The sequence below is a fragment of the Schistocerca americana genome, chromosome 2 (genome assembly GCF_021461395.2).
Source record: "Schistocerca americana isolate TAMUIC-IGC-003095 chromosome 2, iqSchAmer2.1, whole genome shotgun sequence".
NCBI lineage: Eukaryota > Metazoa > Arthropoda > Insecta > Orthoptera > Acrididae > Schistocerca > Schistocerca americana.
This window is the reverse complement of record NC_060120.1, coordinates 684,809,008-684,823,529: the sequence shown is the minus strand read 5'-3', so window position 1 is coordinate 684,823,529 and position 14,522 is coordinate 684,809,008. Positions and strand designations below refer to the sequence as shown.

Here is a 14,522-nt window from a genome sequence, read left to right as displayed (position 1 = left end):
TCGCCTGACGTAAAGCCTATTGAACCCATGTGGATCGCTATCTGGCGTCATCACCGCGTGTTAAGTGAGCTGCTCTTTATGTACTCGAATTACATAACATGTGCGTAGACATCTAATGCCACACACCTCCACGAACATACCGACAAGCTGTCGGATCCCTGATACGCAGAACCAATGATGCATTTCTTTCCAAAGACAGACAAACAAGTTATTAAGCAGGTGGTCATAATATTATCAGTGTGTACAGAGGGAGCTTTGAAAGCAGGTCGCTCTGTATCGGTGTGTCGAACTGTTCGCTTTCTGCGATACTTGTAATCCTTGCAGAATGGAGATACTCCCACATTCATCTTCCGAAATCACCATCGTTATGCAGTTCAACATATGATTAGTGGGGGATAGGTTCAGTTCAACCTAAAAAACTAAAAACTCCTCCCGAACAGACCATGAAGGCCCAACGTTACCGACCGGTCGCCGTGTTATCCTCAGCCCACAGGCGTCGCTGGATGCAGATATGGAGGGGCATGTGGTCAGCACACCGGTGTACCGGCCGTATGTCAGTTAATGATACCGGAGCTGCTACTTCTCAGTCAAGTAGCTCATCATTTTGCCTCACAAGGGCTGAGTGCACCCCACTTGCCAACAGCCCTCGGCAGACTGGATCGTCGCCCATCCAAGTGCTAGTCCATCCCGACAGCACTTAACTTCAGTGATCTGCGGCAAGGCCGTTGGCTAAATCACTCTAAATATATAACATACGATGCGAGGTAGACGTCGTTCAAAGGCTGTTATTAAACTATTTAGCAACGCCCTGACAAAATAAATGAAGGCGGATTCTTTTGTACTTGTGACAAAGATGATACCGTATGTTTCCATTGTGATGGAGGGTTGAAATATTCGTATAAAACGAATAAGCCATGTGTGGAACATGCTGTGTGGTTTCCAGCTCCTTGTTTGAGCTTCTTGCGAAAGGTAGGGATTTTGTGGAAGATATGTATCATAAGAGAGATGCAAAAATTATTTCAAAGTATGTGGCTAACAATAAACCTCCATGAAATCTTCTGACAGCAACATCAGAACACCAAGTGACTGTGAGAGCTCCCGACAATGCACAGCTGTGTAAAATCTACTTCCAGGAATAAGCAGGATACTATTCTTTCCCTGCAAACATGTTGCTGCTAGGGTTAAACGTTGACCTACTCTTTCCTTGCGTGCTGTGTGTCAGAGACCCGATTAAGCTGCAGCTACAGCATTTTTCACTGAGGCACCAATGTTATAAGAGATACCATTATTTTATGATGTATTTCTTTATACAGGTGGAGGCAGTTAAAAGTAGCCCGCCTCCACTTTGAATGCGATAACAGTATTTCGACTTCTCAAAGAGAGCAAACAGCTACAACAATGGACAGTTCTATACAATAAACGATTGTTAGCATTCTTCTGTGAGCATTTCATTTCATTTCATCAATGAAGTTAGATGTTTCTCTTTGCGGTCTGCAAAATGACTTCCTCGATAGAAGAAAGTATTGAAATTCTAGAAGCTTATATGAAAACAGGTTCGATTAACGAAACTCACAAAATTACCGGGGCCAGTTATCCAGAAAGGACTACCAGCAAAGAGAACAATACAGTGTCTGTGTAAAAATTGACGCACCTAAGGATGTGTGTAAAAGGACAAAGAATTCCTTCAGTTCGCGCACCAGAAGTTACTGCACACGTTAGCCAAAGAATTATTTAGAGGCCAAAGAAGTCTACACATAAAATGGCCCAACAGGAGTGTGTAAGTAGGAGGAGTTGCCAGCGGATATTGAAAGGTATTAATTTGAAGCCATATCATGTGACGGGTGTGCAGCAATTACGGGAGGATGACAGAAACGTGTAGGTTACTGCAGGTGGCTTTTGAATAACATGAACGGTGATTTGTTAGACCCTTTCAGCTTTCCGGTGATATGAATTCACAGAACACGAGGTACTGGGCAACGCGGCGTTTGGTGCGTGGAACGCGCATCATTGGAATGATATTATTTGACACTGTCCTTAACACGGTCGCATATATGGAAATTTTTGATACATTTTGTTTTCAACTCACTGAATATGAATCACAACACTGCTTCTTCCATCAAGACGGAGAAACGCGCCACACATATAAGGTATCTATGCGACAGGTCCACGATGTCCTCAATGAGGAATGATCGGTCAGCAAACATTTATGATCACCTTCTTCGACGGATCTAATAGCATAGGATTTTTTACCGTGAGGTCTCTTGAAGAGCAAGGTCTTTGAAACCAGTCCACACACAATACAAGGATTGAAAGATAACATCAGTTGTGAAGTTGGCGCCATTGATATCCGAACTTTACGCTTGTTATATCTGAATATGCTTAAACGTGCACAGCTGTATATAGATGTTGCAGGGGTCACTTTCAACATCTTCTATAAACGAATTTTTGACTGTATTTTTCATTGTAAAAATACTATCTGATCAAAAAAAAATCACCTGGCTGAAAATGACTTACAAGTCCGTGGCGCCATCCATCGGTAATGCTGGAATTCAATATGGTGTTGGCCCATCCTTAGCCTTGATGACAGCTTCCACTCTCGCAGGCATACGTTCAATCAGGTTTCTAGGGGAATGGCAGCCCATTCCTCACGGAGTGTTGCACTGAGGAGAGGTATCGATGTCAGTCGGTGAGGTTTGGCACGAAGTCTGCTTCCAAAACGACCCAAAGGTGTTCTGTAGGATTCATGTCAGGACTCTGTGCAGGCCAGTCCATTACACGGATGTCATTGTCGTGTAACCACTCCGCCATAGGCCGTGCACTATGAACAGTTGTTGAAAGATGCAATCGCCATCCTCGAGTTGCTTTTCAACAGTGGGAAGCAAGAAGGTGCTTAAAACATCAATGTAGGTCTGTGCTGTGACAGTGCCAAGCAAACCAAGGGGCGCAAGCCCCCTCCATGAAAACCACGGCCGCACCATAATACCACCGCCCCGAGTTTTACTGTTGGCACTACACACGCTGGCAGATGACGTTCATCGGGCATTCGCCATACCCACACCCTGCCATCGGATCGCCACATTGTGTACCGTGATTCGTCACTCCACACAACATTTTTCCACTGTCCATTCGTCCAATGTTTACGCTCCTTACACCAAGCGAGGTGTCGTCTGGCATTTACCCGCGTGATGTGTGGTTTATGAGCAGCCGCTTGACCATGAAATCCAAGTTTTCTCACCTCCCGCCTATATGCCATAGTATTTACAGTGGATCCTGATGCAGTTCGGAACTCTTGTGCGATGGTCTGGATACATGTCTGCCTATTACACATTACGATCCTCTTCAACTATCGGCGGTCTCTGTCAATCAAAAGACGAGGTCGGCCTGTACGCTTTTGTGCTGTGCGTGTCTCTTCACGTTTCCACTTCACCAGCACATCGGAAATAGTGGACCTAGGGATGTTTAGGAGTGTGGAAATCTCGCGTACAGACGTATGACGCAAGTGACACCCAATCACCTCGCACGTTCGAAGTTCGTGAGTTCCGCGGAGCGCCCCGTTCTGCTCTCTCACGATGTCTAATGACTACTGAGGTCGCTGATATGGAGTACCTGGCGGTAGGTGGCAGCACAATGCACCTAATATGAAAAATGTATGTTTTTCGGGGTGTCCGGATACCTTTGATCACATAGTGTAAATAGTATTGGTTAAAAACAGTCTTGGTTGCAATTTAAGTTTTCTATTTTTCAACGACGCGTTTCGCCTTATTTAGGCATCTTCAGGTTATCTTAATTTGGTATTTCTTAGAAGAATCCTTTAGTCAGTGTAGCCAAAAGAAATACCAAATTAAGATAACCTGAAGATGCCTAAATAAGGCGGAACGCGTCGTTGAAAAATAAAAAACTTAAATTGCAACCAAGACTGTTTTTAACCAGTATTGTTAAGCACTGGTTTGCTGTATGCCACATATGGATTGGAAGACATAGTGTAAATGGTAAGTCCATTTCAGCTCTCCGTTTCTGCAATTTCACTGTGTTTCTTGCATACTTACACAGGATACTTTTACCGGCGCCATCCTGTACTTCGTTAACACACATTGTGCAGAATAAAGCATTATCGTTAAAATCCGATCTTTTTGTGTTTTTTCCCTCATCAATCACACTTTGGTCTGCACTCAATGTGATAACTATGATATACGCTGATCTTAACATCTGCTGACCTGTGTTGACGAATCGCGATTTTTTTAGCGTCGAAACGTGGACTTTGACAATATCACCGTTCTGTCAACGTATGCCGCCTCCCAAGGAATTAAAAAAAAAAATCATTTCGTCCCCCAGCAGAGTGCTATTGTTAACATCCGTGCTACAAAGTTCCATATGATCCTGCAACAAGTTCTTTGCGAGATGTACACGCCACTAAGCTGCTAGCCACTAGATTCTGTGATGGATGTATATCAGGGAGAAAAAGAAAGTGTGAATGCTGCCTACAGCAATTCGTCATATTACTTTAGTACAAAGCATTACACAGCAGATCGTAATCGGAACTGCCAGGTGGAAGGTGATTTATTTCTTAATGTACGCACTGTGTGGTGGAATGGGAGTGATGTCACACACCATTTGTTTAATGGGGGAAGCCTATGCACTCTAAAAATGTTGTATCATAGTCCATAGCCAGGAGCATGGTGATGAATTCTTCTCGGGTTATCAGCCGAGTGGCGTCGTCGTCTTGTCGCAACGTTTGAATGAGTTTCGTACACATCATCTTCTGGCGAAGAAGATGATGGGCACGAAACTCATTGAAACGTTGCGACAAGACGACGCCACCACTCGGCTGATAACCCGAGAAGAATTCATCAGTGGAATAAGCCGAGAAAGACTGCAATCGCAGGAGCGTGGTGTATATTAGGAGAAATTAGTATGGATGCAGCGACAATATAAAAAATTCATCTAATGCAAAACTCGTTGATATCGAAATGGACCATCGCCTGTACTATTGCAATGGCCTTATGGTTTTGATAGTCAGAATGGATATGTGTGACTATATAACGTTTCGGAGAAACGTTACAGCTTTCTGCGCTAAAAGAATCTGGTTCTTAAGCTGGTTTAAGCTAAGCTGGTTTAAGCTAAAAAGAGTTTTGTCCGGTGAGCTCATGCACCTTACTACCCGATGAAAGGAGAAGTGTGCACAAAGACTTGACATCGGTGCCTGAGCCGTTGCTCACAAAAAGCGGAGTATATTTCCACTGATCATCCTTGCTGTACTCCTATCATCGACAACGTTGGAAAAGCCATATTTACGTCCCCTTATAAGGCTCCGACGTCAACTAGTAGCCAGGGTGCTGTTTCAGGGAAACAGTGCATTGAAAAGTTACCTCAAACACGTTACCTTGGTGCACTAATGTCAGTTAACGACGCAACGTTGGTGAGAGGCCTCAGGAGAAGCAATGTCAACAGTAATAATGTGCCGATCTGTATGAATTCATCGTGCTCTTATGGTTAGAGTGCTAGATTTATGAGGTGGTAGGAAGTGTGTAATAGGTTCAGATCTCGCTACAAGTATTTTTTTATTAATCTCTGCGTTTGTAGCTGATTGTAGGCTTTTATTATTAACGTAATAAACGCCTTCGACTGAAAGGAGCACCAGTGACTTTTAAATTCTTCCTTGTCACAAATAACAGTTTGTTTGCGAATATACCGCGATTTCCGAGATAACACCAACCTCAGCCGTATGGTAAAAGTTTTCATTGTAGCCTACTCATCTCAGCCTATTTGAATGTGGGTGCCCCAGATTTCTAATCATAATCATCTTATCGGCCCTAGTAATTCAATCTATTTCTGAATGAGACTTTCTGTTTAGTACCAGTTTCTTGCTTGGGACAAAAACAGCTTATTAACAGACCTTTTTCACTGCTTTGAAGCCATTCACTATATAGGTAATTGTTCTTACATAATGCTTTGCAATCATACACATGCCGATGTAACAAAGGACCACTTTTTGCTTTGAGAAATATAATTTCTCTATACATAGATGACAATATTGTTATTATTTTATAACCTGTATACCTTAGTAAGGTGTACAATACTTCTTGTTCCTATGGCCTTTTGTCATATTAAGAGGTTTTAACCTTATGTGTAAACAGAAACTGTATATAACTTTCGCAGTCTGCATCTTCTGTCATTTCTCAGTATGCATTTTCTTAGAATACTTATAGTGATATCATTGTGTACTAGCAAGGAAGAAAATTTGGTTACCTTTCTACTTCTGTTTGACAAACGGAAACCATTTTAATAGCTTATTGGAGTAAGCTGTTGACATACTAGTAGTTTGATAAATTCTCATTATTTCTGCCAGTAACAGGTTGAAATGTTTTACTACTGTCATTATATTATAGGCTCATTTGGCAATTTGTTTTGTCAATGACTTCATTTGTACTTATAAAGATTCGAGCACCGCTTTACATTTCCTTACAACCTGATCTGCGACATTATTCTTATTATACATATGACGTAATTACCCTTTCCCCCATATCATATTTCTGCTATTACAGATTTTTGTAATTGAATTACTACACTTTTTTGATAGTGGGTAGAGGAATGGCAAAAAATTTACAGACAACATACGCACACTATATTTTACTGTTCTGTTGTGCAGTACATATGGACCACTTTACACAGTGGACAGGTAAATTTCATTTAACTCTAGTATATGACTAGTGACCACATGTACACTGAGGATACACTCATGTGTTAATATCAGTCATGCATATGTTTAATTTACGTAGTGAACATTTTGTTAGAGTATCCAAATATGAGTTATCCAAGTTGTAACTGCTCTAGTGGTCATTAAAATTTTTCATGACTGTTTTCTTGTTCCGTCATCCCTGTAGGGTCTTGGTCTTGGAGACTACATGGAACTATTAGTTTCCTTGTCGTGTCTGTGCTCTGTTTCTCTGTACTCCTTTTCCCCTTGTCTTCTGCCCCTGAGGTTACTTCCCCAAGTAAACCAAATTATCTAACCTACAACAAAAGTAACATGACAGTACGTGGAACACTTGCAGGCAGCAAAACCACAATTAGTTTCTATTTCAATTATCAAAATCCATTCTCTGCAGTATTTCTATCTCACTTGTACTGTCTGCATTGCTTCACTACGCTAATTTTGCTTCGCGATATTTCTGTTACGAACACAATTTTCGCTGTGGGTGCTGTAAATCATACTAATGCTTCCATAAAAACTGTACACAATACACAATAAGGCGTGGTAGAAACTTAATCATAGCTAACACTTGGTTCAAGAATCATGAAAGAAGCTTGTATACATGGAAGAACCCTGGAGAAACTAAAAGGTATCAGATAGATTATATAATGGTAAGACAGAATTTAGGGACCAGGTTTTAAATTGTAAGACATTTCCAGGGGCAGATGTGGACTCTGACTACAATCTATTGGTTATGAACTGTAGATTAAAACTGTAGAAACTGCAAAAAGGTGGGAATTTAAGGAAATGGGACCTGGCTAAACTGACTAAACCAGAGGTTGTACAGAGTTTCAGGGAGAGCATAAGGGAACAAATGTCACGAATGGGGGAAAGAAATACAGTAGAAGAAGAATGGGTAGCTCTGAGGGATGAAGTAGTGAAGGCAGCAGAGGATCAAGTAGGTAAAAAGACAAGGCCTAGTAGAAATCTTTGGGTAACAGAAGAAATATTGAATTTAATTGATGAAAGGAGAAAATATAAAAATGCAGTAAATGAAGCAGGCAAAAAGTAACACAAATGTCTCAAAAATGAGATCGACAGGAGGTGCAAAATGGCCAAGCAGGGGTGGCTAGAGGACAAATGTAAGGCTGTAGAGGCTTAACTCACTAGGGGTAAGATAGATATTGCCTACAGGAAAATTAAAGAGACCTTTGGAGAAAAGAGAACCACTTGTATAAATATCAAGAGCTCAGACGGAAACCCAGTTCTAAGCAAAGAAAGAAAAGCAGAAAGGTGGAAGGAGTATATAGAGGGTCTATACAAGGGCGATGTGCTTGAGGACAATATTATGGAAATGGACGAGGATGTAGATGAAGATGAAATGGGAGATACGATACTGCGTGAAGAGTTTGACAGAGCACTGAAAGACCTAAGTCGATACAAGGCCCCGGGAGTAGACAACATTCCATTAGAACTACTGACAGCCTTGGGAGAGCCAGTCCTGGCAAAACTCTACCATCTGGTGAGCAAGATGTATGAGACAGGCAAAATACCCTCAGACTTCAAGAAGAATATAATAATTCCAATCCCAAAGAAAGCAGGTGTTGACAGATGTGAAAATTACTGAACTATCAGTTTAACAAGTCACAGCTGCAACGTAGTAACGCGAATTCTTTATAGACGAATGGAAAAAGTGGTAGAAACCGACCTCGGGGAAGATCAGTTTGGTTTCCGTAGAAACCAATAGAGGAAAGTCCACTGGACCTGACGGGATACCAATTCGATTCTACACAGAGTACGCGAAAGAACTTGCCCCCCTTCTAACAGCCGTGTACCGCAAGTCTCTAGAGGAACGGAGAGTTCCAAATGATTGGAAAAGAGCACAGATAGTCCCAGTCTTCAAGAAGGGTCGTCGAGCAGATGCGCAAAACTATAGACCTATCTCTCTTACGTCGATCTCTTGTAGAATTTTAGAACATGTTTTTTGCTCGCGTATCATGTCATTTCTGGAAACCCAGAATCTACTATGTAGGAATCAACATGGATTCCGGAAACAGCGATCGTGTGAGACCCAACTCGCCTTATTTGTTCATGAGACCCAGAAAATATTAGATACAGGCTCCCAGGTAGATGCTATTTTTCTTGACTTCCGGAAGGCGTTCGATACAGTTCCGCACTGTCGCCTGATAAACAAAGTAAGAGCCTACGGAATATCAGACCAGCTGTGTGGCTGGATTGAAGAGTTTTTAGCAAACAGAACACAGCATGTTGCTATCAATGGAGAGACGTCTACAGACGTTAAAGTAACCTCTGGCGTGCCACAGGGGAGTGTTATGGGACCATTGCTTTTCACAATATATATAAATGACTTAGTAGATAGTGTCGGAAGTTCCATGCGGCTTTTCGCGGATGATGCTGTAGTATACAGAGAAGTTGCTGCATTAGAAAATTGTAACGAAATACAGGAAGATCTGCAGCGGATAGGCGCTTGGTGCAGGGAGTGGCAACTGACCCTTAACATAGACAAATGTAATGTATTGCGAATACATAGAAAGAAGGATCCTTTATTGTATGATTGTATGATAGCGGAACAAACACTGGTAGCAGTTACTTCTGTAAAATATCTGGGAGTATGCGTACGGAACGATTTGAAGTGGAATGATCATATAAAATTAATTGTTGGTAAGGCGGGTACCAGGTTGAGATTCATTGGGAGAGTGCTTAGAAAATGTAGTCCATCAACAAAGGAGGTGGCTTACAAAACACTCGTTCGACCTATACTTGAGTATTGCTCATCAGTGTGGGATCCGTACCAGATCGGTCTGACGGAGGAGATAGAGAAGATCCAAAGAAGAGCGGCGCGTTTCGTCACAGGGTTATTTGGTAACCGTGATAGCGTTACGGAGATGTTTAATAAACTCAAGTGGCAGACTCTGCAAGAGAGGCGCTCTGCATCGCGGTGTAGCTTGCTCGCCAGGTTTCGAGAGGGTGCGTTTCTGGATGAGGTATCGAATATATTTATTCCCCCTACTTATACCTCCCGAGGAGATCACGAATGTAAAATTAGAGAGATTAGAGCGCGCACGGAGGCTTTCAGACAGTCGTTCTTCCCGCGAACCATACGCGACTGGAACAGGAAAGGGAGGTAATGACAGTGGCACGTAAAGTGCCCTCCGCCACACACCGTTGGGTGGCTTGCGGAGTATCAATGTAGATGTAGATGTAGATGTAGATATTGCAACACGTGAGGCAATACTGACTCTACGACTTATCTTAGAAGAAAGATTAAGGAAAGGCAAACCTACGTTTCTAGCATTTGTAGACTTAGAGAAAGCTTTTGACAATGTTGACTGGAATACTCTCTTTCAAGTTCTGAAGGTGGCAGGGGTAAAATACAGGGAGAGAAAGGCTATTTACTTGTACAGAAACCAGATGGCAGTTACAAGAGTCGAGAGGCATAAAGGGAAGCAGTGGTTGGGAAGGGGGTGAGACAGGGTTGTAGCTTCTCGCCGATGTTATTCAATCTGTATATTGAGCAAGCAGTAAAGAAAACAAAAGACAAATTCGGAGTAGGTATTAAGATCCATGGAGAAGAAATAAAAACTTTGAGGTTCGCCGATGACATTGTAATTCTGTCAGAGACAGCAAAGGACTTGGAAGAGCAGTTCAACGGAATGGACAGTATCTTGAAAGGAGGATATAAGATGAACATCAACAAAAGCAAAACGAGGATAATGGAATGTAGTCGAATTAAGTCGGGTGATGCTGAGGGATTTAGATTAGGAAATGAGACACTTAAAGTAGTAAAGGAGTTTTCCTATTTGGGGGGCAAAATAACTGATGGTGGTCGAAGTAGAGAGGATATAAAATGTAGACTGGCAATGGCAAGGAAAGCATTTCTGAAGAAGAGAAATTTGTTAACATCGAGCATAGATTTAAGTCCCAGCAAGTCGTTTCTGAAAGTATTTGTATGGAGTGTAGCCATGTATGGAAGTGAAACATGGACGATAAATAGTTTGGACAAGAAGAGAATAGAAGCTTTCGAAATGTGGTGCTACAGAAGAATGCTGAAGATTAGATGGGTGGAACACATAACTAATGAGGAGGTACTGAATAGGATTGGGGAGAAGAGGAGTTTGTGGCACAACTTGACTAGAAGAAGGGATCGGTTGGTAGGACATGTTCTGAGGCATCAAGGGATCAACAAATTAGGTTTGGAGTGCAGCATGGAGGGTAAAAGGCGTAGAGGGAGACCAAGAGATGAATACACTAAGAAGATTCAGAAGAATGTAGGTTGCAGTAAGTACTGGGAGGTGAAGAAGCTTGCACAGGATAGAGTAGCATGGAGAGCTGCATCAAACCAGTCTCAGGACTGAAGACAACAACAACAACAACAACAACAGATACGATTACGGTGAAACCCTCAGTGAAAAAATCTACTCCAACTTTGTGAGAGAAATGCATCAGCCCCTAGCGACTGCTCCACAAAGCGTGTGTGTGTGTGAGGCACCTGAGTCATCTGGCTGTGCGTACCTGCCTGTACGGCCAGTGGCGGGGGAGCGGCGCAAGTAGGCGTCGATTGAGCGGGCCCGGCCGCGGCGCGCCGTGCCGTGGGCCGCCAATTGTGTAACGAGGCACATCCGCGTGCTGGCTGCGGCGGCGGCGGCGGCGGCGGCGCGGCCTCACACGGCGGCAGAGCAGCGGCGGCCATGGCAGGGGGCAGCAAGGGCGAGCCGCCGGAGAACAAGGTGCGCGACTACGAGTTCTACCTGCGGCCGCCCCCCGTCGGACGCTGGCGCAGCTTCCGGCTCTTCCTCTGGAACCCCGACGAGGGGCAGATCTTCGGCAGGACAGGGCCAAGCTGGGGTGAGTACCCACACGCGACGCTCTTCAAAACCTATCAGATTTTTTACTGTTTTACTAATTACTCTAAGCATTTTCGAAACTATCGGCACTGAATAAACCTAATTGTTAAGGTTGTCTGAACATTGTTATTTAATTAGATTATCAGATTTGAAGAAAAAGGCAAACACTCTGTTATTATACCCTCATGACCTGCCTACTTTAAACTGATGCTCGAGCACCTAACGTTCCATACTAACCTTATGTTGTCCATGTTGGACACTGGTTTGGAAACTGCAACTGTTTACGTCTCGTGTTTGTTTGCCATCTGATGACGAAAATGTACAACGAACGTCTAGGTTCCTTCTCCTGGAACTTCTTGTAAGTAGCTTTGCTATTATTTACATTTTAAAATTCCAGTGCCATAAGAAGACCAAATTATTCTTTATTTTGAGCGATGCGAAGTTCAGCACAGGCTACTGGTTATATCCAACAAAGAAAAATGGAATGTAATTCACTGATCCACTTGAAGAAGTGTAGGCGTTGGAACCTTGTTGTGGGAGAAAATAAAAGTGACTGATACCGATAATTTTTTAAATTTATCTTTTATCCATAATAAACGTTGTTAATGTAATCTCATCGCTCCAGAGTACCTATGAAAGCGTAGGTCTTCTCAAAAGGAAGTGTGGAGGCTTTAGACCACACGTCGTCCAGTGCGCAGAGATGAGGCAACTTGCTGACCACCATACAAGAAGACTGGCACAAAAGAATAATATTCCTACATAAATCAGTACAGCAGGAAATTACGCATTCTTAGAGCTTTAGTTATTTGTGTCGCGGAGCTTTGCGACATTGACGTGATCGCCGAGGCGCCGTTTTTCATTCCCTATCATCGACACTGTGGTGTCACCGCCAGACACCACACTTGGTAGGTGGTAGCTTTTAAATCGGCCACGGTCCGTTAGTATACGTCGGACCCGCGTGTCGCCACTGTCAGTGATTGCAGACCGAGCGCCACCACACGGCAGGTCTAGAGAGACGTACTAGCACTCGCCCCAGTTGTACAGCAGACTTTGCTAGCGAAGCTACACTGACAAATTACGCTCTCATTTGCCGAGACGATAGTTAGCATAGCCTTCAGCTACGTCATTTGCTACGACCTAGCAAGGAGCCATAGCATTTGATATTTATCTTGAAGCATGTACAGTCAAGACCGATGTACACCACTTATGGATTAAAGTTAAGTATTCTACCAGTTACCTCCTGTTTTGCTAGTCTTATTTCTCTGACCTGTTCCAGACCTCACGCCAGACTGCGTAAGCTTAAACGCGTGCCTTTCGGCTTCCTCCAAACCCAGTGAATTGGCTCTTGCCAATTCACAACAGACACAAATATCCTTCGCCAGCCAAGCCTGACGCCACGTGACTGATATTTCTGTTCCAATCCTAAATCGAATTTGCAAAATCTCGGTTTTCGAGTGAGCTTCATTTAAGTTGTGTGTCCACAAATCTCTTACTCAGTCCATAATGTCCGTAATAACTATCTGTTTCGCTCTGCTGAACTTTATGAAGTGAACGAGGACTGATCATTTTCAGTGTTGCAATCAAATATACTAATTTCTGTCAGCCTGTTATACTGTAATGCAGGTACCGAAATATCACCTCCTGAGATAAAGTATCCAGAATATAATCTTCTTGCCGGCCGGTGTGGCCGTGTTGTTCTAGGCGCACCAGTCTGGAACCGCGTGACCGCTACGGTCGCAGGTTCGAATCCTGCCTCGGGCATAGATGTGTGTGATGTACTTAGGTTAGTTAGGTTTAAGTAGCTTTGAGTTCTAGGGGACTGATGACCTCAGATCTTAAGTCCCATAGTGCTCAGAGCCATTTGAACTATTTTATAATCTTTTTCTTTACATCATTCTTCAGATGAGATTAATCATACTATGAGTGTCATCTGAACTAACAATATGACACAATGTTTCCAGAGAGGTCCTCTAGGTTTTCAGCGTCTGTCCCTTCGTGGGAGGACCTAATACTGAAAATCACCGTTTAATGACGTAAATTATTATTATACTTAATGTGCGAAGTCTTCCTCCTACCACAATACGCTACCGTAATTGCGTCTTTTGTGTGACAATTGTACCCGGTCTTACTTAAATTGTATTCCTGTAGTATTTCCGTGGAAAAGAGTAGAATAATATCAGCATTTGACTAAATAACTAATTTCACTGAAGTGACTCTCTCCATTCGCTAAGTGAATTCCGTCAACGTAAAATATTTAGTATCGTGAAACCTACAAATCAACTCAGATTTCTTTCTGTATAACTGCTTTTCCCTCATGTAATATATTTTGGAGCCAAAGGGCCTGGCTTACATCTTCGGTGATACGCAACAGCAAGAAAATACTTGCCTGTATCCCCAGTTACAGCAAAAACGTAAATTGAAATTTGTATTTATTGTCATTGTAAAGTTGTTTCGTGTTTTTCAGGTGACAGGGGATTAACGTGGGATCTGCCACTCTTTCACATCTAAGATTGTTCCAAAGTCTGATTATCTTTTTTATTTTTCGTAGCTTATGTATGTTCCAGAGACTACAGTTACAAAGCAAACGTGAACGGAAATGCCGATGTTGCTCATGGCAGTATGAGATTTCTTGTTGACACAGTTGCACAACATAAGAAAATGTAAAAAACTTTTTCGTGTTACATATTCTACCTATATGAAGCGCTGGGCATTCGCTTATAAGTGGGAGCCTCGCCTATTTCACGATGGTCTCACTTAACAATTTGATGACGATGGGGAGGCAATCATCGACGGCTTGGGATTTTGTCAAAATTTGACGCTACAATTGGACTCAGAATACTTTATCCAATCGTAACCGTTGTTCTGTTGTCACAAAATCAGTTTCGTTGTACGTTCTTTGTTGCCTATCAGAACGATAGGTCGGTGAAATTTTTGTGTGGGAGAAAGCAGTTCTCTCTTCTTCCCAT

General features: G+C 42.7%; 1 protein-coding gene across 1 annotated transcript in view; it reads left to right on the top strand.

The window, feature by feature from the left end:
- The first annotated feature begins 11,380 nt into the window (after positions 1-11,380).
- Positions 11,381-14,522, top strand: part of LOC124593233 (sodium/potassium-transporting ATPase subunit beta-2-like) — a 319,478-nt gene continuing 316,336 nt past the window's right edge. The window contains exon 1 of the mRNA XM_047131910.1: positions 11,381-11,557. Coding sequence (XP_046987866.1) covers positions 11,401-11,557 — 157 coding nt within the window. The 5' untranslated portion in view covers positions 11,381-11,400. The remainder of the gene's footprint in view (positions 11,558-14,522) is intronic.